At 39.5% G+C, this 23,265-nt stretch overlaps 1 protein-coding gene across 10 annotated transcripts in view; it reads right to left on the bottom strand.

The window, feature by feature from the left end:
- Nucleotides 1-142: 142 nt before the first annotated feature.
- PCYT1A (phosphate cytidylyltransferase 1A, choline) overlaps nt 143-23,265 on the bottom strand; it is a 49,268-nt gene continuing 26,145 nt past the window's right edge. For all 10 annotated transcript variants that reach the window (XM_041755427.1, XM_041755392.1, XM_041755374.1 and 7 more), the window contains 7 exons: nt 17,056-17,155; nt 11,743-11,859; nt 10,375-10,526; nt 8,140-8,218; nt 7,337-7,479; nt 5,289-5,477; nt 143-4,408 (listed from right to left, as the gene is read on the bottom strand). In XM_041755427.1, the coding sequence (XP_041611361.1) occupies nt 4,202-4,408; nt 5,289-5,477; nt 7,337-7,479; nt 8,140-8,218; nt 10,375-10,526; nt 11,743-11,859; nt 17,056-17,155 (987 nt within the window). In that variant the 3' untranslated portion in view covers nt 143-4,201. The remainder of the gene's footprint in view (nt 4,409-5,288; nt 5,478-7,336; nt 7,480-8,139; nt 8,219-10,374; nt 10,527-11,742; nt 11,860-17,055; nt 17,156-23,265) is intronic.

Genomic DNA, 23,265 nt, shown 5'->3' with positions numbered 1-23,265 from the left:
CCCTGATAATATGGTCATGGAATAGTTTTGAGGAAGATAAATTAGGATGCAAAAGCAAAGGAACTGAGAGTATAGATAAAGGCCCCAAATACATAAAACATATACACATGTATACCAGGTCAGAAACACAGGAAATGGAACATTAGGTAAAACCACTTTGCCTTTATTTGGCTAAATGACAAAGGCCAAAATAACTGAACCAATTAATAACACTCATATGGAAAACAATATACTGAACACCGATTGAGGGAAACGCCCTGTGGATGCTGGCACTGGGGGTGGGGCTAACATTCACACCAAGGCCAGCGTTTCTTCCCAACAGCTTTTTTCTTTTCAGGATAATCAATACAAAACCACCCAACCAATCAAGTCTCTGTGTTTAAAACAGTCAGTGCCCCCCTAAGAAGGGTGGGAAAACCCTTTTTAAGCCTAGAGGAACACAACCTGAGTCATCCTAGTGTTAAACCTAGCACTTTTTTGTTTTCTACCCCAATCTGAGTATTAACGTAAAACTTTGGCAGACAGAAAATCTTTCTTCTTTCTTTTAAAGAAAATTAACATTTAATAGTATAATCCCAAGAACATGTTCTACTTAATTGGAAAAATAGAAGCTAGGGACCACTCTTTATCCCACAACAATCTATTCTATGAGCGAAAACAAGAACAATCATCGTATGACTTTGAAAAATACAACCTTTAAAAATACTTATATTGGTAAGCTTAAAAAAAAATCACCATTAGTTAAAAACATTGTTAAGGGAGCTTTTTTCCTACCTGTATTAGTTCCACTTCTGGTGAAAGTGTGAGCTGACAGAAAATGTAGACACTATGTATGGCTTTTAGGGAATTAAAGAAAAGCAGCAAAATAGAATTGATTTGGAAGGATTTTAGACAGGAGATCTGAAACGGTAAAAAAGGCAATGAGCTCAGAATAACAAAAGCTACCCACAAATCAAGATAACCCAGAGACACAGAAACACTGTGAAGAACCATCACAGAGGGAACATCCCGAGGCCGCCTGACCAGTTGTGTGATCCCAAGTAAAATAAGAAAAATCTAAACAGGTGCTGGGTTATCAGCAATCAGAAAATGTCAATAAGTTCTCTTGACCTCCTTCGTATTTTTTCTTATTTAGGATCTTCAACCTCCTCATATCCCCAACCTTTTTCCTCAAGCCTTAGCGAAATAACGGTCTTTGGCTCTGGCTACCAGAGACAGCTGCAGCAGACGATCTGTCTCTACTCCTCTAAAGTTTCAATCTCTATTCATTAGTGTTACTAGTTAGTAGAAGAGCAAACTTTCTGCCCATCCATCTCAAGGTAACTGAAGTGGCACTTCTTCAGTGCCAGCTGCAGCGCCTGTCTCCATTTTTCTGTCTTGCAAACTGAGCTCTGACGCCAACCAGTGTTTAAGGCTCCCCCATCTCTGCTACATTTGGCCTATTGCTTTGTGTGGGGGATTCAGGGAAATAGCTAATTAATAGTAATATTAGAAATCAGTATTAACAGTTAATATTAAAATTAATATTAGAAGATTTACAGATCACAGGCATGGTCATGGTAGGCAAACCACTAACTTCATTTAATTAGGCACAAATGATCAAATAATACATCATCCCAACAGCTTCCTCCCTCCATCTATCCTTGGCTAGCACCTAAGATCACATTTATCCCAAAGTTACTGGTCATGTACCACACCATTAAAGTTTGACAGCTTGAAGTCAAAATTATTTGAAGATGCACTAGTGTTAGAGGAGCGTGAGGTCAGAGAGGTTCATCACAAGGGGTGACAGGGCTTTCCAAGAACATGTGCACATGCGGGCCGGGCAGTCTCACATAGCTGATCAACACAGCGGTTATACTCCAAGAGCAGCGAATGCCAAAAGTAGCCCACGGACAGAACGGAGGCAGCAGTCCCAGACAGTAGACTTGAGAGGAGTGACGTGCAGGGAGGAAAACCACATTCTAAGCATCTCCCCTGCCAAATACGCTTGGCTAATATGTTCTTTGAGGGAACAGGTAGGTGAGCTTCAGTGATGACTTCCTCACCTTTCTGTACGAGGGAGAATAAAGCAGAAATACGCAGAATTCCCAAAGAGGGAAGACTGAAGCAGAGAAGTTAAAGTATGTGATCCTATGAAGCTGGTTAATGTAGGAAAACAGGGTAGCCCCGGTGGCGCAGCGGTTTAGCGCCGCCTGCAGCCCACGGCGTGATCCTGGAGACCCTGGATCGAGTCCCACGTCAGGCTCTCTGTGTGGTGCCTGCTTCTCCCTCTGTCTGTGTCTCTGCCTCTCTCTGTCTCTATGAATAAATAAAATAAAATCTAAAAAAAAAAAAAATGTAGGAAAACAGTGATTTGAACTGTTCCCAAAAAAGGATTCCAAGCCAAAGCTCGTGTAAACTAAATCAGATTTGATAGCAAAGATAGCACTTCATACGAAGAATCAGAAATGTAGTTTTCCTAAGCCACCAAGACAACTAGAGATTTCCCTCTCCTATGTCTCTCTACACTCTGGGTGATCAGAGTTTCAGGAAAGTAGGTAGTCCTGCTGTGCAGGCAGGCAGTGATTCTAGCCTCTGATCCTCAGGCAGAAGAGCAGGTTTTACCAGAGTATTTAGGGAGGAGGCTATGAGATGCTCACAGCTCTAGCAGAGGGGCAAAAAAAGATAAAATGTGGTTTTCTTAGCTGAAAACACCAAAACTCCACCCCCACAAGGGGTATTTATGAGTGACAGGGTAGGGCCTGGACATAAGCAATTTTCCCCTGAATGTAGCTACAGGATTATTGAAGATAGTCTGCTCGGTCACGTAGCTGCAGGATGCCAGAGGCTTAAAATGAGCTCACGATCAACTGCCAAGTGTGAAGCTTAGTATTTCTGATGTGAAGAATCCCCCTGGGCAACCTAACAGGGGAAGTGGGACCATAACCAGTAGGCACAAGCAGGAAAGCAAGAGAACCTGCCATACTCTTGTATGTGAACCCATGCTTTGTGGCCTGCTTAGCGGCAGCAGAGGGATGTCCCGGCCAGCTGCAACTCTCAGGAAAAGAAACGTGACCTGGAGCACTAGTTCTAGTCAAAAACATTCTTGAGAGGGACAGAGTTCAAGATAAGGCTTTGGAAAGGGAGGTGTTTCCTTATACTTTTGTGTTTAAATTCTGTGCAAATCTAAATATTCAACATGGCTTTGAGCAACATGGATTAACAGATCATATCCAAACTGCAGACATTTACAAAGCATCCTCTGTAGAAAGCTAGGTAATAAGCATTGAAATTGCAGGGCCAGGGACTTACTCCCAAATGGGAAAATTAACCTAACCTGACCCTGTATAGGATTGAGTATCGTCCCACTCTCCTCCCCAATCACAATAAACCTGAAAGTGTTCCTTCCTTCAAAGGTAGACTATAGGAAAGAGATTGACAAGAGCTCCCAAATAACTGGGCAACAGAGTTTTCTGAGAAGATGAACACAGCAGAAAACCGCAGCTGATGCCATGTGGTCTGGTTCCATCCCCATCAGTGTCTTCCATGGACCCCATTGGGTCCAACAAGAAACTCCTCAGGGAGTAAGAAAAGTTAGGCTCAGATCTCCTTCTCATAGCCACATTGACACATGGGCCAGCAGTACATCTAGGGGATTCGTGACTGAGTTTACTCAGCTTTTCGTTTTTTTTAAGGACACCAAAATTATGCTATTTCCCCTCCCCCTGAAATCACTCATCAGCATGGCTCATCGCTTGAAGGGCTTGGCAAGCCACTTTGCCTCAGAACAGAAGGCAAACACTATAGTGTATCAGGAAGAAAAGGCCTCTGGGTAATACACCACGTCCTTCTGCCCACTCCTTAGGGGCAAAAAATTAGTTCTACTTACAACATTTGAAAGACTAATTTTTAAAAAATTAATAAAATGACAATTTCCCTGTCAAGATCACATGAACATAAACAGTAAAGCAAAGTCTGTAGGGAGGGCATATGGATGCAAAACAGGTTTCTGAGGTGTAGTCAGCCTCCTTCTTGGTGTGGATGGGTGATGCCTCTTGGAGGATGGGTTGTCTGATCCCATCCTAGGTCCTCTTGCCCCAACTTTCTTTCCTTTGTAGCTGTCCTTAGGTTTAGTGTTGGGATCACAATTTGAAATTCAACAGAGATCTTCCGAAGGTGATGGGACAGAGGGAGGGGAGGGGAAAAGAGGGATGAAAACTTAGTCTTCTTCATCCTCACTGATATCATAGGCTGCGGCCTTGTGCCTGGAGAGGTTTGCTGGGGAGGAAGGTGGGGAAGTCTTGCCAGAGAAGGGCCATCGGAAAGATGGGGAGGGGGAGCGTTCCCGCGTGGGGCTGCTGCTGGGGCTCTGCTTTGGACTGATGGCCTGCAGCATCCGGCCTTTCCCCTCTTTCAGCATATGTTTCTGAGGAAACCAAAAAGAAGAATTAGAAGAAACCTAAGGATCCTACTAAATCATCACTGGAGGTCTGATACTTCAAATTTTCACAAGTGCTCTGTGCAACATCAAAAGTGATCAGATAGATATGGGAGGGACATATCTATAATTTTAAGCAATTTCATCCCTAAAGCAGCACTATACTACTTATCTAAGGGTTCCCACATACTATCCACAGTCACCCAGTTCTCAACTTCTATGTCAAAGGAATTCTTAAATGGCTACTTGGTCTGCAGCCCAGGCTCCAGGCAAAAATCAAAAAACTAACTCAGACAAAAGGGTACCTATTCTAGTTCTAGAGCTTTCTGAAAAGGAAATTCAATATTCTCCCTGAATAATCTATTCTGGTATCAGACTCTTTCACAGTTAGATTCTCCCTGATATCTTAGGACTAACTTGCTAACTAACTACACTTCACCTTCTATTTGGTTTGAAAAGACCTTGTCACTTCTCAAGGACAGAACTCTCACCTCACCCAGCAGCTCTGCAGCAGCTGTTTATAGTGGAAGCAGCTTTCTCTTTACTGTTCTTTGTTCTTTCTTTTCCTTTAATTAGAGCTATCATATAGAAGCAAGCTGGGCAAGGTTACTTGCTTACCACCAGACTTGGAAGTTGACAAGAGCTGGCAAAATTATTTAGGAGAATGTGTAACCTCTTTCTGTAAAGACTTTAAACAACTTTTTGGGGGTAGTTGAAATATAGTTCTGTCCAGTATAAGGAACAGATTAGGTAACTTCTTAGTGTTGATGTCCTTTTCTACAATGCTATCATTCTTCCCACAGCATGAGAATTTCCCTAAATTCTCCTGAAATTCCTTCCCTAAATTGTCCAATAGGAAAGAACATACCAGTGCTCCTTCTGGACCAAACATTTCCAGGAAACTTCCAATGAATTCTCGGGATTTCTCCTCCCATTTCTGAATGAGATCAATGCTTTTTTCCTCGACTTTCTGGACAAATTCTTTTGACTTTTCCTCCACGTCTTTCACTTTCTTCTTTACTTTGTCAACCCGCTCCTGCAGGTGATATTTCTTCTCCTAAGTAAAGAATCAATTGTTTTGAGAAATAATACTCTGACCTCCATTCCAAAGAGAGGAGAAAAAAAACGTTTTGGCACTCTATTGACACTAGACTTCCTATCATTAGACTTTCACTTCACCCTAATCTATCCCTTGTTTCTCTAGCATAATAACAGATTAAATATACTCTGGATGGTCATCTTACACAAAAGTGTGATAATTTGAACACTGTGGAAGCCCAAACTGAACTAAATACATAAAGCAGGCTCAGTAACCGATGGGCATATAGCCAAATGAAGTCAGATTTTTTAAAGACAAAACATACACTTGAAACATAAACATGCCCAACATAACCCAAACCCCATTCTAGATGAAGATGTATAAAGAGCCACAGGATTACTGTACAGTATTTGCCAAGAATAAGAGAGCTATAATAGGTTGAAGTAGCAAATCTTTTACTTAATTTGTCTATTGTACTGGATTGTTTTCCCTCTATCATTGGCTTACTCTATGACTTTAGAAGAGCTGTTTGTTTTATTTTTTAATATTTGGAGGTCTGTTTGCTCATTTGCAAAATGAGGATGATGCTTTTTGGTCCTACAAACTTCTCTAAACAGAAGAGAAAATGGTATGAACCCTCTGGGGATGGGGAAGATGTTTAGCCAAAGGAAAAGTATTTTCTTTTTTTTTTTTTAATTTTTTTTTTAAATTTTTTATTTATGATAGTCATGCAGAGAGAGAGAGAGAGAGGCAGATACACAGGCAGAGGGAGGAGCAGGCTCCATGCACCGGGAGCCCGACGTGGGATTCGATCCCAGGTCTCCAGGATCGCGCCCTGGGCCAAAGGCAGGCGCCAAACCGCTGCGCCACCCAGGGATCCCGGAAAAGTATTTTCATACACAATTTCTAGATCATAAAGTGGGAAGGAAATAGGTTTGGTATTTCTAAACACCTGAAAAAGATTTCGTAGTAGGTCGTTAACAAGACCTAGGGTTTATCTACAAAGATAAATCATATTTAGATGAAATCATTTCACCTATTCATAATTCACAGAACTGGCAGCAGGTAAGGGAATATGGTAAACCCTTATGTAGGAGATATAATGAACAGCTTTCTTCTTTTAAAATCAACTTTATTAAGATACAATTTATATACAAAATGTATAGCAGTTTGTTTCTAAAATGCAATCTTAAGCTAAGATAGACTTTGCTTTTATAAATCAAATTTTAAAACGTAGGTCCACATGCCCTGAGAAATTACATGTAAAATGTGTCACTATCTACCCAGGGGCAGGATCTATAGCTTTCATTAGATTTTCCAAAGACCGGGATCCCTGGGTGGCGCAGCGGTTTGGCGCCTGCCTTTGGCCCAGGGCGCGATCCTGGAGACCCGGGATCGAATCCCACATCGGGCTCCCGGTGCATGGAGCCTGCTTCTCTCTCTGCCTATGTCTCTGCCTCTCTCTCTCTCTCTCTCTCTCTCTCTCTCTGTGTGTGTGTGACTATCATAAAAAAAAAAAAAAAAGATTTTCCAAAGACCATCCAATTAAAAAAAAACAAACAAAAAACAAATGGACAAGAACTGCTGTTTTAAATATATTTGACATAAACACTGTACTATTAACTTACATATTCTTATATAATTGGGTGTGTGTCTTTATATCAATGTGTTGATACTAGACCATAAAGGCAGAGAATGCATGCCTCTGTTTTATTCTTTGTAAAGAGCTTAGCACAGTGTAATCAGCAAAGAGGCATTCACTGAATTTTGGAAGTGATAATTATAGCAGACTGAAAAGCAACTTTAGCTCGGATGAATTGGGAAGCAAACATGTGTCCTATAGGACCAGGGAAGTCTGGGATGAAGTTGGAACTCACATTTATAAAGCTGACATTGAGCTCCTTTGCCGTGTAGCCCCTCTGTAGGTTCCGTCTGGCATACACATCATAGTCCCGGACGATTCGGGTGATAATGTCTGATGTAGAGATACCTTCTGTCCTCTGTGTTGGAGCAAACATGCCTAATCCAAGAACATATACAAACACTGTGACATTCTGGTTAACTCAGGCAGTAGGACTAGATGGAAACTGGGAGCAACATTCCTTTCCTCAAAAAATAATATTCTATTACTAAGTGAAGTTTGGAGATACTGACATACAGGAGGAGGACTGAATCAAAGACTAGGAGTAAGGAAGGGAGGAGCTATATGGCCCCATTAATAAGAAAAATACGGGCCTAGGGAGAGTTTCCTAAAATTAAGAGATAGGGCAGCCCTGGTGGCGCAGCAGTTTAGTGCCGCCTTGCAGCTCAGGGTGTGATCCTGGAGACCCAGCATCGAGTCCCACATCCATCCTTGCATGGAGCCTGCTTCTCCCTCTGCCTGTGTCTCTGCCTCTGTGTGTGTGTGTGTGCGTATGTGTGTGTGTGTGTGTGTGCCTCTCATGAATAAATAAATAAAATCTTTAAAAAAAATTAAAAGAGATATCAAAATTAGGTGTTTAGACTGAGAATTGATGGATGTCAGTACTATGCTCACCTAAACCTCTTATCCGATATGCAACTGAAAGTAGATGTTGAATTTCTAAGGTATACATTTTCCTCTATAACATAGCGATGTTGTTGAATCTCTGTCGCTGCCCCTGAGACTCCGTAAAGTGAGGATGTACATCAGCTTACTCACCTGCTTCCTTGATATGCTTATAAACATCATCACTCCCAGCAGAAGAATAAGGGATGTCATCATGGGCTACAAAATCAATCTGAAATAAGGAAACATCATTTAAAACCCAAGATCACTGCCATCAGAAAGAATAAGTAAATATTCCCCCCAGAAAAAACTCTCCCAGACCCAGACAAAGGACAAGGAGATGCCAGGCCTCAAATGGACCTTTTTTTTTTTTTTTTAAATCTCTCTTTGCTTTGCTTCATAAATTCTGTGATTCATTCACAAGCCACCTAATATAATTATCACTCATAAATATGAAGTTGACTAGTTTCTTTTTAGCTAATTTTCCTAGCTACTTTTCCTGGTCTACTGGACGTGCTACCCTCACACTGCACACCAGTCACCATGCTGTAGTAAATGACTGAAAGATTTGCTGGTGTGTTAGTTAGTTAGTTCCTGAGCCAGAGCTGAGGAAAGAAGAAAGGAAATCACCCCATCCTTCTGGGTCTATAAGGATTGGTCAAATAAGGGTTTCTAAAAATAGGCAAAAGAGGTGGTCACTTCTTCCTTAGCTGGTTTCTCTCTCAGTCCATGAGATGAGTGAAAATATAAAAATAGCAACCAGGAGCTCTTTAAATAGAATAGAAACATCTATACTCCGGAGGAATGTAAAACTCAAAGCCATAAAAGACCTTCAGGTCTTGGGCTCTATCATTTGACTACTGTCAATACTTTTGCAACAGTAAGAAGAGATCAATAGCACTGGGATCAAGAATCTATCAGAGAGATATGCTAACCTTACTTAGTCATTCCTGAGTAGGCTATATTCCTTTCATTAATGTAATTGCTAACACGACTATATCCAATTCCCAGAAGCCACTGTACTCTGAAGGATGCCAATCAGGACTGTGTCAGAGACTCTTGGCTAATATCCTGATTACCTATGAACAATCTGTCAGGGATTGATAGGCAACAAAGTGAAAATAACAATGGTGGGCAAATAAGAATACTGGTTGAGGATACACTGCTAACAAGGAGAAAAGGGGGAGTTAAAACTTCCTTTAACCTCTTGTGCCTGGGCCGGCCTGGCTGCGTTGCTGAGAATAATCTTATTCATCACTTTTGGTACCACTGGCTGCCAAGTATTGATATGGTCTTAACAAATATCCTCTAGCTTCAGGTCTACCCCAAATATTGCTTTTGAAGCACTTTGGCTACTTTTGTTCTTTCTGCCTCATTGAACAACTCACCTTTAACATTCCACACACTCCTCCTGAGAACTGACAATATGCTTGCTTGCTGGTTCTTCAACGTTGGGAGCGGGGCCTTGGACCTGACCTAACAAAATCCTCACCTTTTATACCTGCCTTTTATAGGAAACCTGTTTCTTTAACACATGAAAATTAAAAGGAGGTGAGGGGTTTTATTTTACAATTGTAGCTCAGTGAGTAAAAATGAGAAACCTCCCAGTTTCTTTTTCTTTTCTTTTCTTTTTTTTAAGGCTATTTATTTATTTATTTATTTATTTCTGAGAGACAGAGAGAGAGAGGGAGAGAGGCAGAGACACAAGCAGAGGGAGACACAGGCTCCATGCAGGGAGCCCGATGTGGGACTTGATCCCTGGTCTCCAGGATCACGCCCTGGGCTGAAGGTGGCGCTAAACCGCTGAGCCACCCGGGCTGCCCGAAACCTCTTGGTTTCTGATCCCACACAGCTTCTAGCCCAAAATCAAAGCCCTAAAACTAGATTTCAGTCAATACAAGAAAAGTCTGTGTTTATGTCTTATTTCCTTGAGAGCATAACTGAGGCTCTGCATATCCTAAAGGACTGGTATGTTAGGAGGATGGACACATCCACAGTGTGGGGGTATAAAAATCACTTACCTGAAGAGTTCAATTTTTAGCCTTGCTAGAATGTATCCTGAATCAGGTTATTTGGTTTCTCTGGCTCTGTTCTCATATGTAAAGTAGAAATAATAGCTACCCAATAAGACTGTTTTGGGGAGCAAATGAAATATAGTGTATGGAAATGTGCTTATAAACCGCCAAATCCCATATAAATGTTAGGGATATAAATGTCATTAGTAGTATGAATATCAGTAGTCGTCATATCACTGTCATCTCTTCTATATGAAATGTACATAGAAGGCAGAAATAAAATAAGGCTAGCAGAAAAGTACTCCAAGTCCCAGAAGTCGTGAGAGCTGGGGGGTTCCAGAACAGGGATGGGAACGCATGCTCAGTGTCTTACCCGGTGTTCAGCCAGGAACTCCGGCGTCAGGGTCCAGGGGGCGTTCCTCACCACCTCATCCACGTAGCGACAGTGCTGCACTGCATCATAGCGCTCATTTTCATTCATCACCGTGAAGCCTTTGAAGTTGTGTGTAAGCTCATCACTGCAAACTGAGTTCACCACATCATAAAGTTGTAAGTCCAAGTCCCCTTTGCTTAATCATTCCTTAGTCACCAATCTCTCCCATTTCCTAGAACTGTAACCAATCACCTCACCAGAAGGATTTTCTGGATATAGCTCAGTCTGGGGTAACAATGCTTTTCCTAATCCAAGATACACTTACAGGAACAATACTCACTAAATAGTATGTTCACACTTTGGAGAGGAGAGGATACAACAAGGGACTAAGGTCCCTTTGAAATTAACCTATTGTGAATTTCTGCATCACTTAAGTTTTTAAAAATGTTTTATTATATTTTCCTAAGACTGTACTGGACCACATCACATTTGCTTAACCGACTTCTGTACTTCAGTTAATTCAAAATGATAAACTGAAGGATGTCTAGGTGGCTCAGTCAGTTGAGCATCTAACTCTTGGTTTCAGCTTGGGTCATGATCTCAGGGTCCTGGAATTGAGCCCCGAGTCAGACTCCAGGCTCAGCACAGAGTCTGCTTGTCCCTCTCTCTCCCTTTCTGCTTCTTTCACCCCTACCCCTCTCTCTCTCAGATAAATAAATAAAATCTTAAAAGAAAAAAAAAAATATAGGGGTGCCTGGGTGGCTCAGTGGTTGAGTATCTGCCTTTTGCTCAGGTCATAATCCCAGGGTCCTGGGATTGAGTCCCACATCAGGCTCCCCATAGGGAGCCTGCTTCTCCCTCTGCCTATGTCTCTGCCTCTCTCTCTCAGGAATAAATAAACAAAAATTTTTAAAAAAGAAAAAAAATGATAAACTAAATCTAGAATAAATGCTGTTCTTAAGTAGGCAATAGAAACAGCTAAAAACACAGATAAAAACTGGACATCTCATGTCAAAGAGCTTGGAGCTTCATATACTTCATGTTTTAGAGAGGCTATTCTATATCTCTTATTTAAAAACCAAAATAAGGGGATGCTTGGGTAACTCAGCGGTTGAGCATCTGCTTTTGACTCAGGGTGTGATACCGGGGTTCCGGGATCGAGTCCCACATTGGGCTTCCCGCATGGAGCCTGCTTCTCTCTCTGCCTATGTCTCTGCCTCTCTCTATGTCTCTCATGAGTAAATAAATAAAATATTAAAAACAAAACTAAACAAAAAATAAAAACCAGTATTTATGTTACAATAGGAGAAAAATGTTACTATAATTTTTTTTCTGGAAAGCACCTAAAGTCATAAGATGTTTTCTTACCTCCTACAATGAGGTATGTATTAGGGAAAAGGTTCTTGGCTTGCATTAGAGCCCGGGCATGACCACAGTGAAATAAGTCAAATATTCCATCGGCATAAACTCTCACAGGCCGATCACCTAAATCCAAAGGAAAGAATGTATCACAAAACCACACTGAGATTCAAAACCTCTTATTTGACAAATGGAAATGGCACTGTGTTCCATCCTTGCATACCCCTCTCTCAAGGTGTTCTCTAGATATTCACCCTAATGGAAGGATTGGTTGGAGCTGTGAGGAGTAACATCACAGATTTTTTTGGCTACAAAGACCTTTTGACATCACATCCATTGACTCTATGTTAGCCTGATTTCACCAAACTGCTCTGTAACTGGATTTCACGATTGCTTTTTCTTGAAGTTATTTTAGAAGTGAATGAATGGGAACAGTTACATATGTGTCCTAAACTTCAAAATCCTCACCTTCAGCTTATGTTTAAATTTCAGTCATGTTTGAAAAGAGTATAGTTAAGCTATTCTCTGACTGCTTGCTCTCTCATTTTCAGGCTACCTTAATTACTAATAACTGAACTTTGCTTTGAAAATAAACCTCCCCTCAATTGCCCAGGGAGTAAGAAGTGATCCAGAGGGGTGAGATAGAGAAAAAGGGTAGGTTACCAATTTACTGCTTCTCAGTCCCAGATTCACCCTCAATACCTGTGGTTACAGATGGGATTCCTTCAAGTATTTCTCCTTGACAGCGAGCATGATGTTATACTTTCTCAGTAGAGGGTGATATACTAAGTATTTGAAAGTCAAATATAAATATTATAGGACTTTATATTAGAGTTTTTCCTCTTCTCCTCTCCCTTAGTAGGAATAGAAAATAGATGGCCAATTTATTTTTAGTAGTAGTGGACTATGAAAGAAAGGTCAGGAAATGATCTCTAGGGGTACAAGACTAATACCAAACCCAAACAAATACGTTGAGAATGGAATTGACATAATGGTTCATCGTGTTTCAAATAATAAATCTAACAAGTCCTAGTAACATATTTCCGTATGTGAATAAATAAGAGTATTCCACTATAGCAGCAGAAAATAACAGAGCAGCTACATCATTCTGGGAAAGAAGGGGAGCCTCATTAAAATATACCATACTGAAGGAGGGACATCTTCTCCCTCCTATCTTGAAGACAATGAATCAAGGGGGAGAAAACTGGTTCTCAGAAAGTATGTGGACTTCTCTTTCCAGATATCTTTACCTGTAAACAAGTAGCTTTTAAACTGAGGAATCATACACTGGTGATAGAAATATAAATTAGTACAATTTTTAAGAAGGGCAATTAGAGAGGTACATGGGTGGCTCATTGGTTAAGACTCTGCCTTTGGCTCAGGTCATGATCCTGAGGTCCTGGGATCAAGCCCCTCCTTGGGCTCTCTGCTCAGTGAGGAATCTGCTTCTCCCTCTCCCTTTGCCCCTCCCCCTCCAGCTCTCTCTCAATCTTAAAAAAAAAAAAAAAAAGTGTAATTAGACAATATCTCAAAAGACAAATAAATGCTTTTACCCTTTTTTTCCTGCAAAGTACCTAAAGTCATCAGATGTTTTCTTATCTTCTACAATGGTCCAACTATTCCAGTTCTAGGAATTTAACTCACAGATGTATTTGTAAATATGTGTGTTATTCATTGCAACATAGTTTATAATAATAAAATTTGGAAACAACCTAAATTTCATTGGAAGGACTAAATGTACCATGATACACCTACTATAAGGGTGGGAGGGAGGGATACTGGGTGGCTGTGAGATAGTGATAATTTCACTCTGTACCCTGTTTGTACTTTATGAATGTTAGGCCATGGGAATGTGTTGGTTTTATAATACAGGAAATAAAATTTTTAAATAAAACAGATCTGCCAATATAATGAAAAACAAATAATGTAAAATATTTAAGAGTCAGAAAGGTTACAGTTCCAACTTAACAACCAGCCTCCTTCCTCTGTAATCTTAACCACTGTAAGACTCAGTTTCCTTATTTATAAAACAAAACAAAATCTGAGGAAAATAATCTGTCTTGTACATCCTAGAAATCATGACCACAAAGTAACTAACATACTTCTATCTTTCTGAAACAAATCAGCATGACTATGATCTTACTTTTTTTTATCCTAAAAGATAAAGCATAGAATACAAAAATTAAGAATATTTTGTTATTGTTTCTTTGACAATAGTGTCAAAGGGGCAAAGCAAGATGGGGAGGTGGGTTTAGCTCCATAAACACATTTACGGGATGGCGGAAATAGTACAGAATGCTGTTGATCAACTGGCTGTTTGCCAGCGTGGATTCTCCGTATCAGGCCAAGTCGCCACCAAACCCTTTATCAGACCATCTCCAGACATACTTCTTGCCTTCTTCAGTGTTTCCCCAGCCACCCAAATTCTCAATTCCTCATGACTTGCCTCCCGCCAAGTCTTTAGCAAATCCAGGCTAATATAGAAACCAAATGGCCAGGAGGAGCCACTGTTAAATGAGAAAATGTAGGGACAAAGCACAAGTTATCTATTCTCTTACCAAGTGGCTAACTGGCCAGGATGGCCACTCAAACCCTGATTTATATGTTGTCTCACATAGTGTTAAGAGCAACCCTCTTTCATTTTCAAAATGGTCCTGATTTGTATAAATTATGGGACTTGCACTACTGCTGGCTAAATAAATATATGCTCTTTTTTAGGCAGAACAGACCGGTGTTTCAGTTTACTGTATCTTTTGATATATTCTCTCAAATATCTATCACCAAAACATTTTGTCCGTAACAGATTCCATTGCCATTCAGATTTTGCCTTTTTTCCTTTCTCCTAGAAAACATATAGCTGACTTTTTTCTTTCATCTTCCAAAAGAAATAAGCTTTTCATCTCTCAAGCTGTATTTCTTTTTTCTCTGGGTAGTGAGTTTTTTCCCAGATTATACCAACTCCTTTCTTGTATTCCCTTAACCTCCCTAGTGAAAACATGGGGGGGAGGGATGCCCCTTGTACTAGTTATTGGTTTAAAATTCATGAACTATGGCATGTGTAGATTCTTTATTGGTTTACTCCTTGTCCAACACTGGCATGAACAGACACTTGGTTATTTAACATAAGACTGGACAGACGGAACAAGATATAGGAGAAAAACTGGAGATAAATTAGACCAGCAAACTTTACAGGCTAATTTGTGACTTTTTGTTCCACTTAAAATGCAATCAATTTGCTGATGGTTCTTTATTATTTACAATTAATGTCTAAAAAGAGCAGCATCAGGGATCCCTGGGTGGTGCAGCAGTTTAGCGCCTGCCTTTGGCCCAGGGCGTGATCCTGGAGACCCGGGATCAAATCCCACGTCGGGCTCCCGGTGCATGGAGCCTGCTTCTCCCTCTGCCTGTGTCTCTGCCTCTCTCTCTCTCTATGACTATCATAAATAAATAAAAATTAAAAAAAATAAATAAATAAAAATAAAAAGAACAGCATCACTCCAGGGTAAAAAGAACACAAAGATGCAAAAACTTAAGATTTTAGTTTCAATTCTATCACTATCATTTGTTTTACTATAGGGGAGCTTTCACTTCTTAGTTTTTATGAACTTCAATTTCTTCATGTATATACTGAAGAGATGATACACAGTGGATAATCTCAAAAATGACTTATTTATAAAATTCTATTAATTCTAAAATTTTAAACATTAGATTAGTTAGTGCTTGTTAATTATAAGCTTTAAAACTTGGGAATAGGGATCCCTGGGTGGCGCAGCGGTTTGGCGCCTGCCTTTGGCCCAGGGCATGATCCTGGAGACCCGGGATCGAATCCCACGTCGGGCTCCCGGTGCATGGAGCCTGCTTCTCCTTCTGCCTATGTCTCTGCCTCTCTCTCTCTCTCTCTGTGACTATCATAAATAAATAAAAATTTAAAAAAAATTAATTAAAAAAAATAAAAAATAAATAAAACTTGGGAATAGTACATATGCACACACATACATTTTATGTACCACAGTGATTTTTGTGGATAGATTAGCAAAAAGCTAGGTAATATGGCTAATGCAATCAGATCTGGGTGAGGTACTACATTCTGAATGTGTGTTATTAGAGAGCATATGCAAAGATCTTGCCTTCAACAGGCTCTACTATCACATCTGAACGTGATCCTTGAACTGTTTGATGGCATTGTGAAATTTGACCTGCCACCACTACACCGTTTTGTTGTCATTTTACCGTGCCCCGTTGGCCTACTTATTACTCAAGGGGAGCCAAGCCCAAGCCCAAAATAACCTTATTGTGAGTCAGAAGGTTTGTGATCAATATAAGCTACAGATAAACACTTCTGTAAAAAGAAAGCATTCTCTGGAATTCGAGGACTCAGAAACTATGCTCCATATAGCCAAGATATAGCTAAGGAGTATTGGGATCCCTGCCTGAAATTGTCCAGTATTCATGTCTACTCATATTTCCCTACTCTTCAATTACAACCAAGAGCAAACATACTAACACATTAAGTATGTGATTAAGAAGTAATCACAAATACCTTCTACACACTGGAAATGCATAGATTTGTGGGATAAGTAAGGACAGCTACCTATAGGACTTTGTATTCCTAACACTCAAGGAAGTTTCTCTTTAGGATGATCCCTAAAGCTACTTGTCCAAAACAGGAAGAGTATCTAGAACACATCTTAATAATTTATGTAGTCAAAAATTGCTAATTAATGATGTAAACTAAGCATGCAAATAGAGAATACAGGGTTTAAAAATAATAAAGTGAGTCTTTGAAAAAAAAACCCTAAAAAATTGTATCAGTAAAGTTAAGTGATAAGCATCTCCCCACTTAGGATATTTTTGTCCTCTATAAATCAACAGCATCATAGCTAGGGTAGTAACCTATAGAAAGGGAGATCTGGAGGACAATTCTGAAGGCTATTAAAAATATGACATCCTGACATATTATTTGGACCTTTGTAAAAAAGATAAGATTTTAATTCAGCTTGGCCTCATATCCTATTATATCTCTGTTCCACTATACCTCATAGCTATTTACAGTAGCCCAGGAAGCAGGTGTGTACAACTATAGCTCTTAGCTGTAACAACATCCTAGGAAACAAGTTTATAATAATAAGAAAAAAATGAAACTTTATGGAATACAGTTATCTTCCCAAATAGAATAGCTGGGAGATGGGTGGAAACTGCCCCCCAACTAGCCTTTACAGGTAAACTGAGAAAAGAATATAAAAAGTACATTTATATTTGATAAAGTACAACTGAATGCTACAAACAAGAGTAAAACAACAAAATAATTAGGCATTTACTTACAAGGAGTTCCTCTGCTGGCTTCTTCCATAGTTACCCTGACATAGGGCTTACTAAAGTCTACTTCAATTTCGTCAGAAAAAGGAGCTGGCTGCTGTAAGCCCTTAAGAAGAGGAAAGTGAAGGAAAAGAAAGTTAAATTCAATGGTACAGACTGACATACTAAAAACATGGCAGCTTTAAAGTACAGTTATTCAATATGTTGGTGATTAAATTCCTCCTAAAACTGTAACATACAAAAGAAAAAAAAAAAGAATTTCAAAATGACAAGTGAAAGTTGCAGCCTTTTACCAAATTAATAAATTGGCAAACCATGATATGGAAGATAACTAAGTGCCTTGCTAATGATTTGGGGGTAATACTAAGCAAGGTGGCTGGGAAACTATGCATAATCCCAACTGACTGGGTCCAGAATAATGGCTCATTTGCCCTACAGCAGAATATCCGACCCTGTTCTACGTAATGAAATTGCCAAGGTTTTTAAGTACATTTTCACACCACGTCAACTAAGGAAGGCAAACGGCACTTGTATGCTTTATTAAATTATGATTATCATTGTATAATCCTTTACACTGCAGATATGTTCTAATGCTCATAACAGCCCTGTGAGGCAAGAAGTACAATAATTCTCAATTTAAAGGTGAGGGAAAACAAGGTTCAAAGAAACTTGAATTATATGAATTACTGCATATGAATTATATGCAATTACTCAGAGGCAAAGATGAAATAAGAATGCATGATTCAGTGGGTTAAGCATCTGCCTTCGGCTCAGGTCCTGATCCCAGTTCCTGGGATCAGGGAAGCCCTGTTGGGCTTTCTGCTCAGTGGGGAGTCTCCTTGTCCCTCTCCCTCTGTCCTTCCCCTCCCTGTTTGTGCTCTTTTCTCTCACTGGCACTTTCTCTCTCAAATAAATAAATAAAACCTTTGCGAAAAAAAAAAAACGCAAGAATGCTCTTTCCTCTGTAGAGGAAAGACTTAAGAGTTTTTGTTAAATTTAATATTTTATTTGATGCTATTTTGAAGGGAATTGCTTTTATTTTTGGATTGTTCCTTGCTAGTATTTTTTTTATTATTATTCATTTATTCACAAGAGACAGAGAGAGAGGCAGAGATAAAGGCAGAGGGAGAAGCAGGCTCCACGCAGGGAGCCCGATGTGGGACTCAATCCTGGGACTCTGGGATCAGGCCCTAGGCCAAAGGCAGGTCCTAAACCACTGAGCCACCCAGGCGTCCCAGTTCCTTGCTAGTATATAGAAATGCAAACTGATTTGTATGTGCAAATGTTGTAACTGTGTGTGTAATTTCAGATGATTTTTGTATATTGACCTTATGTCCTTGACTTTACTAAACTCAATTATTAGTTCTAGCACTTTGATAGATTCCCTAGGATTTTCTACATAGGAGATCATGTTATCTGTGACTAAAGATGTTTTATTTACTCCTTACCAATCTGGATGTCTTTAATTTCCTTTTTATTATCCTTTATTGCCTTAGTTGGAATCTCTACCACAATGTTGAAAAGAAGTAACAAGGACAAGTATCTTTGCCTTTTTCCCAATCTTAGGGGTGATCTATGCAATTTTCTACCACTAAATATTCTGTTAACTGTTGGGCTTTTGTGGATGCCATTTATCATAAAACTGAGGAATTGGCCCTTCTTTTTGCAGTTTGTTGCAATTTGTCTTATAAGTAGGTTTTGGATTTTGTCACAGGCCTTTTCTTTGTTACTTATGGTATATTAGATTAAATTGATTTTAGGATGTTAAACCAGCTTTGTATTCCAGAGTGAAATCCCCCTTGGTCATGCTATATAAATCTTTTTATATATTCCTGAATTTAATTTGTTAATATATTGTTAAGGACTTTTGCATCTAAGTTTGTGAGAAATTTTGAACAATAGTTTCCTTTTCTTGTGCTTTATTTTTGCCTGGCTTTGATGTTTGGTTTCATAAAGTGGGATAGAAAGTATTCTCTCTTTTCTGAAACTCTTCAAAATAGGAAACTATTTCTTCCTCAAATGTTTGAAAGAATTCACCAAAAAAGCATCTGGGACTGGTATTGTCTTTGTGAGAAGATTTTTAGAGACTAATTTGATTTTTTTTTTTTTTTAACCTGGGATAGGTCCATTCAGATTTTCTATTTCATTTTGGGTTAGTTTTGGTAATCTGCCTCTTTCTAGGAATGTCTATATCATTTAAATTGTCAAAACTCACCAATAAAAAATAAATTTATAAAAAAAATTGTCAAAACTTTGGCATTTAGTTGTTCATATTCTCTTATAATTCTTTTAATTTTTGTTGGGTTATAGTGATGTCTGCTTAAAATTTTTAATTCTAAACAGATTACATCATGATTGGGCTGAATCCAGGCACTAGGAAAACACTGTTTTATTTTTAGATAAGGATGGATTTTTAAAGATTGGGTTTTAGATTTATTTATTTGAGAGAGAACAAGTGTGAGTCGGGGGAGGGGGCTGAGGGAGAGAATCCTCAAGCAGACTCCCTACTGAGTGCAGAACCTGACTGCAGGTTCGCCATGAGATCATGATCCAAGCAGAAACCAAGACTGAGCCTCTCAATTGACTGAGCCACCCAGATACCCCTTTAAGATTAGGTTTTAGGGCAGCCCGGGTGGCTCAACAGTTTAGCACTGCCTTCAGCCCAGGGCGTGATCCTGGAGACCCGAGATCAAGTCCCGCATCGGGCTCCCTGCGTGGAGCCTGCTTCTCCCTCTGCCTGTGTCTCTGCTTCTCTCTCTTTCTCTGTCTCTCATGAATAAATAAAATCTTAAAAAAAAATAAGATTAGGTTTTACAATTTAAACAGATTTCTTTTGGGGGGACCTGGCTCAGTCAGTTGGGCATCCAACTCTTGATTTCAGCTCAGGTCATGATTTCAGGATTATGAGATCAAGCTCCATGTCAGACTCCCCACTCGCAGGGTGTCTGCCTAAGATTCTCTTTCTCCCTCTTCCTCGGTCCCTCCCCACCATACACACACACTCTCTCTAAAAAGAAATAAATCTTAAAAAAAAAATTTCTTTTTAAAAAACACTTATAAGTTTAGTTTAAGATACGCTAAAGTTGTAAGAGAAAACATTCATTTTTAGGAGACATGGGTACATTGTGTGTGTTATCCTTTTTAAGAACATTTTTAAAGGAGATAAGAATAGACCAAGGACCCAAAAATATAGTTTTCTGTAGTTAACAGAGATTTCTCTACAGATTAAGTTAGAGAAGACAATTTATCCTCTAGAAGTTAGTACTCAAATAGTTGCTTAACAGTAGTTTGTGTTTCTAAAAGCATATGGTATTCACAAAATAATAAATATAATTTATGATTCTATCTATATAAAGCTAAAAAACAGGCAAAGCTAATTGATGATGACTAGAAGCCACAGGAAAAGGAGGGAGTTTAGGGAAAGTAGATAATGACAAGCAGGGATGTGAGAGTCTTCTGGGAATACTGGTGATTACATGGATATATACATACATAAAAATCTATTGAGCTGTACACTTAAGGTTTATGCACTATACTTTATGTAAGTTATACTTCAGGAAAACAAATGACACCTGGGTATAAAAAGGAATGTGATACTGATAAATGCTACAACATGGATCCTGATATCTTGAAAACATGCTAAGTGAAAGAAGCTAGCCACAAAAGACCACTTATTGTATGATTCCATTTATTTTTTTAAAAGATTTATTTTAGGGATCCCTGGGTGGCGCAGCGGTTTAGCTCCTGCCTTTGGGCCAGGGCGTGATCCTGGAGACCCAGGATCGAGTCCCATGTCGGGCTCCCTGCATGGAGCCTGCTTCTCCCTCTGCCTGTGTCTCTGCCTCTCTCTCTCTCTCTATCATGAATAAATAAATAAAATCTTTAAAAAAAAAAAAAAGATTTATTTTATGAGAGACAGGAGAGACAGAGAGAGAGAGACAGAGGCAGTGACACAGGCAGAGGGAGAAGGAGGCTCCAAGCAGGAAGCCCAACGTGGGACTCGATCCTGGGTCTCCAGGATCATGCTCCAGGCTGAAGCAGTGGGGAAAGTATTAGCCTCAGAAATAAGAAAGACCACCGTTTTCTAAAAGCAGAATGAAAGGTGATAAAAGGACAATGTTAGATGTAAAGGAGGAAAGATACATAAATGTATATCTGATGTCCTTGATTTTAACAGTATAGTAAGAAGGACATAGGGGATCCCCGGGTGGCGCAGCGGTTTGGCGCCTGCCTTTGGCCCAGGGCGCGATCCTGGAGACCCGGGATCGAATCCCACATCGGGCTCCCGGTGCATGGAGCCTGCTTCTCCCTCTGCCTGTGTCTCTGCCTCTCTCTCTCTCTCTTTGACTATCATAAATAATAAAAAAAAAAAAAAAAAAAAAAAAAGAACCATAGCTAGAAGCTAAAACATGTGTTTTTTAAAAAAAAAAAAAAAAAAAAGAAGGACATAAATGTCCTATGGGAAAAAAATGTCCTATGAAAAACAGGTAGTTTGAAATGAGATTGGATGCTTGAGGAAAGTAGGAAATATGTGGAATAGCTGCTGTGAGAAATATACCAGAGCAACACCAAATGACTAATGGAACTACTGAGTTTTGTTTTGTTTTTCAAGATTTTATTTATTTATTCATGAGAGACAGAGAGAGAGAGAGAGGGACAGAGACACAAGCAGAGGGAGAAGCAGGCTCCATGCAGGGAGCCCAATACGGGACTTGATCCCGAGTCTCCAGGATCACACCCTGGGCCAAAGGTGGTGCTAAACTGCTGAGTCACCCAGAGATCCCTCGGACTACTGAGTTCTGTATTAAGCCTAGATCAAGCTAGAAACATTAACCTAGAGAAGGCTGAGTTAACAGGTCTAGGAAGAGCAACTATGAAAGATCCTAGGTGAGGCCATGGAAAACAAAATGGGAGGGAGCAAAAGGATCTTGACATTTCTCCAAAGAAGATATACTAATGGCCAAAAAGCATGTGGAAGGATGATCAACATTAGTCATCACGGAAAAGTAAATCAAAACCACAATGATACCACTTCACACCCACTAGGATGGCTATGAGCAAAAAGACAGGCAATAACATTGACAGCAAGAATGTGGAGAAACTGGAACCCTCATACACTGCTGCTGTGAATGTAAACTGGTGCATAACTTTGGAAAACTTCAAAATGTTAAACACAGAATACCATAATGATCCTGAAATTACACTCCTGGGTATATAACCAAGTGGATGAAAACATAGATTTTTTTTTTTATTATTTTTTAAAGTAGGCTCTACTGAACTCATGACCTTAAGATCAAAAGCTACATGGTCTACTGACTGAGCCAGCCAGGCGCCCCTGAAAACACACATATATTTTTAAAAACCTGTACATGAATAATGTTCATAACAGCATTATTCATGATAGCCAGAAAGTGGAAACAATCAAAATGTGCATCAATTAATGAATGGATAAACAAAATGGCACATCTATGTGTAATATAATTCACTTGTGAAAAGGAATAAAGTATTAATACATGCTACCACCTAGATGGACCTTGAAAACGGTAATGTTAAATATAAAAAGCCAGATACAAAAGGCCACATACTGTATGAATGATTCCATTTATATGAAATGTCCAAAATAGACAAATAAATACTTAGAGACAAAAAGTGGATTAGTGGTTGCCAGGGAGTAGGTTGAGGGGACCGGGGGTGACTGCTAATAGATATGGGGTTTCTTTTTGTGGTGATGAAAACTTTCTGGAATTAGTGGTGATGGATGCATAATATAGTGAATACACTAAAAAACCACTGAATTGTACACTTTAAAATGGTTTAAATGGTGAATTTTATGCTATATGAATCTTATCTCAATATTAAAAGATACATTTAAGTATCCTATCTTTTGGGGTACTGGGTAGCTCAGGTAAGCATCCAACTCTGGATTTCGGCTCAGGTCATGATCTCAGGGTTCTAGGATCGAGCCCGATATTAGGCTCCACAGTCGGCACAGAGTCTGCTTGGGATTCCCTCTCTCTCTCTCCCTCTGTCCTCCCTACCTCCTGTCTAAAATAAAAAGAAAGTTATTAAAGATAGAACATTTAAAAAAATTTTTTTAAAGCTTTTATTTATTTATTCATGAGAGACACAGAGACACAGGCAGAGAAAGAAGCAGGCTCCATGCAGGGAGTCCAATGTGGAACTCGATCCAAGGACCCCAGGATCATGCCCTGGGCC

This window comes from Vulpes lagopus, chromosome 1 (assembly GCF_018345385.1).
Source record: "Vulpes lagopus strain Blue_001 chromosome 1, ASM1834538v1, whole genome shotgun sequence".
NCBI classification, from domain to species: domain Eukaryota; kingdom Metazoa; phylum Chordata; class Mammalia; order Carnivora; family Canidae; genus Vulpes; species Vulpes lagopus.
This window is presented reverse-complemented; position numbering and strand designations above follow the sequence as displayed.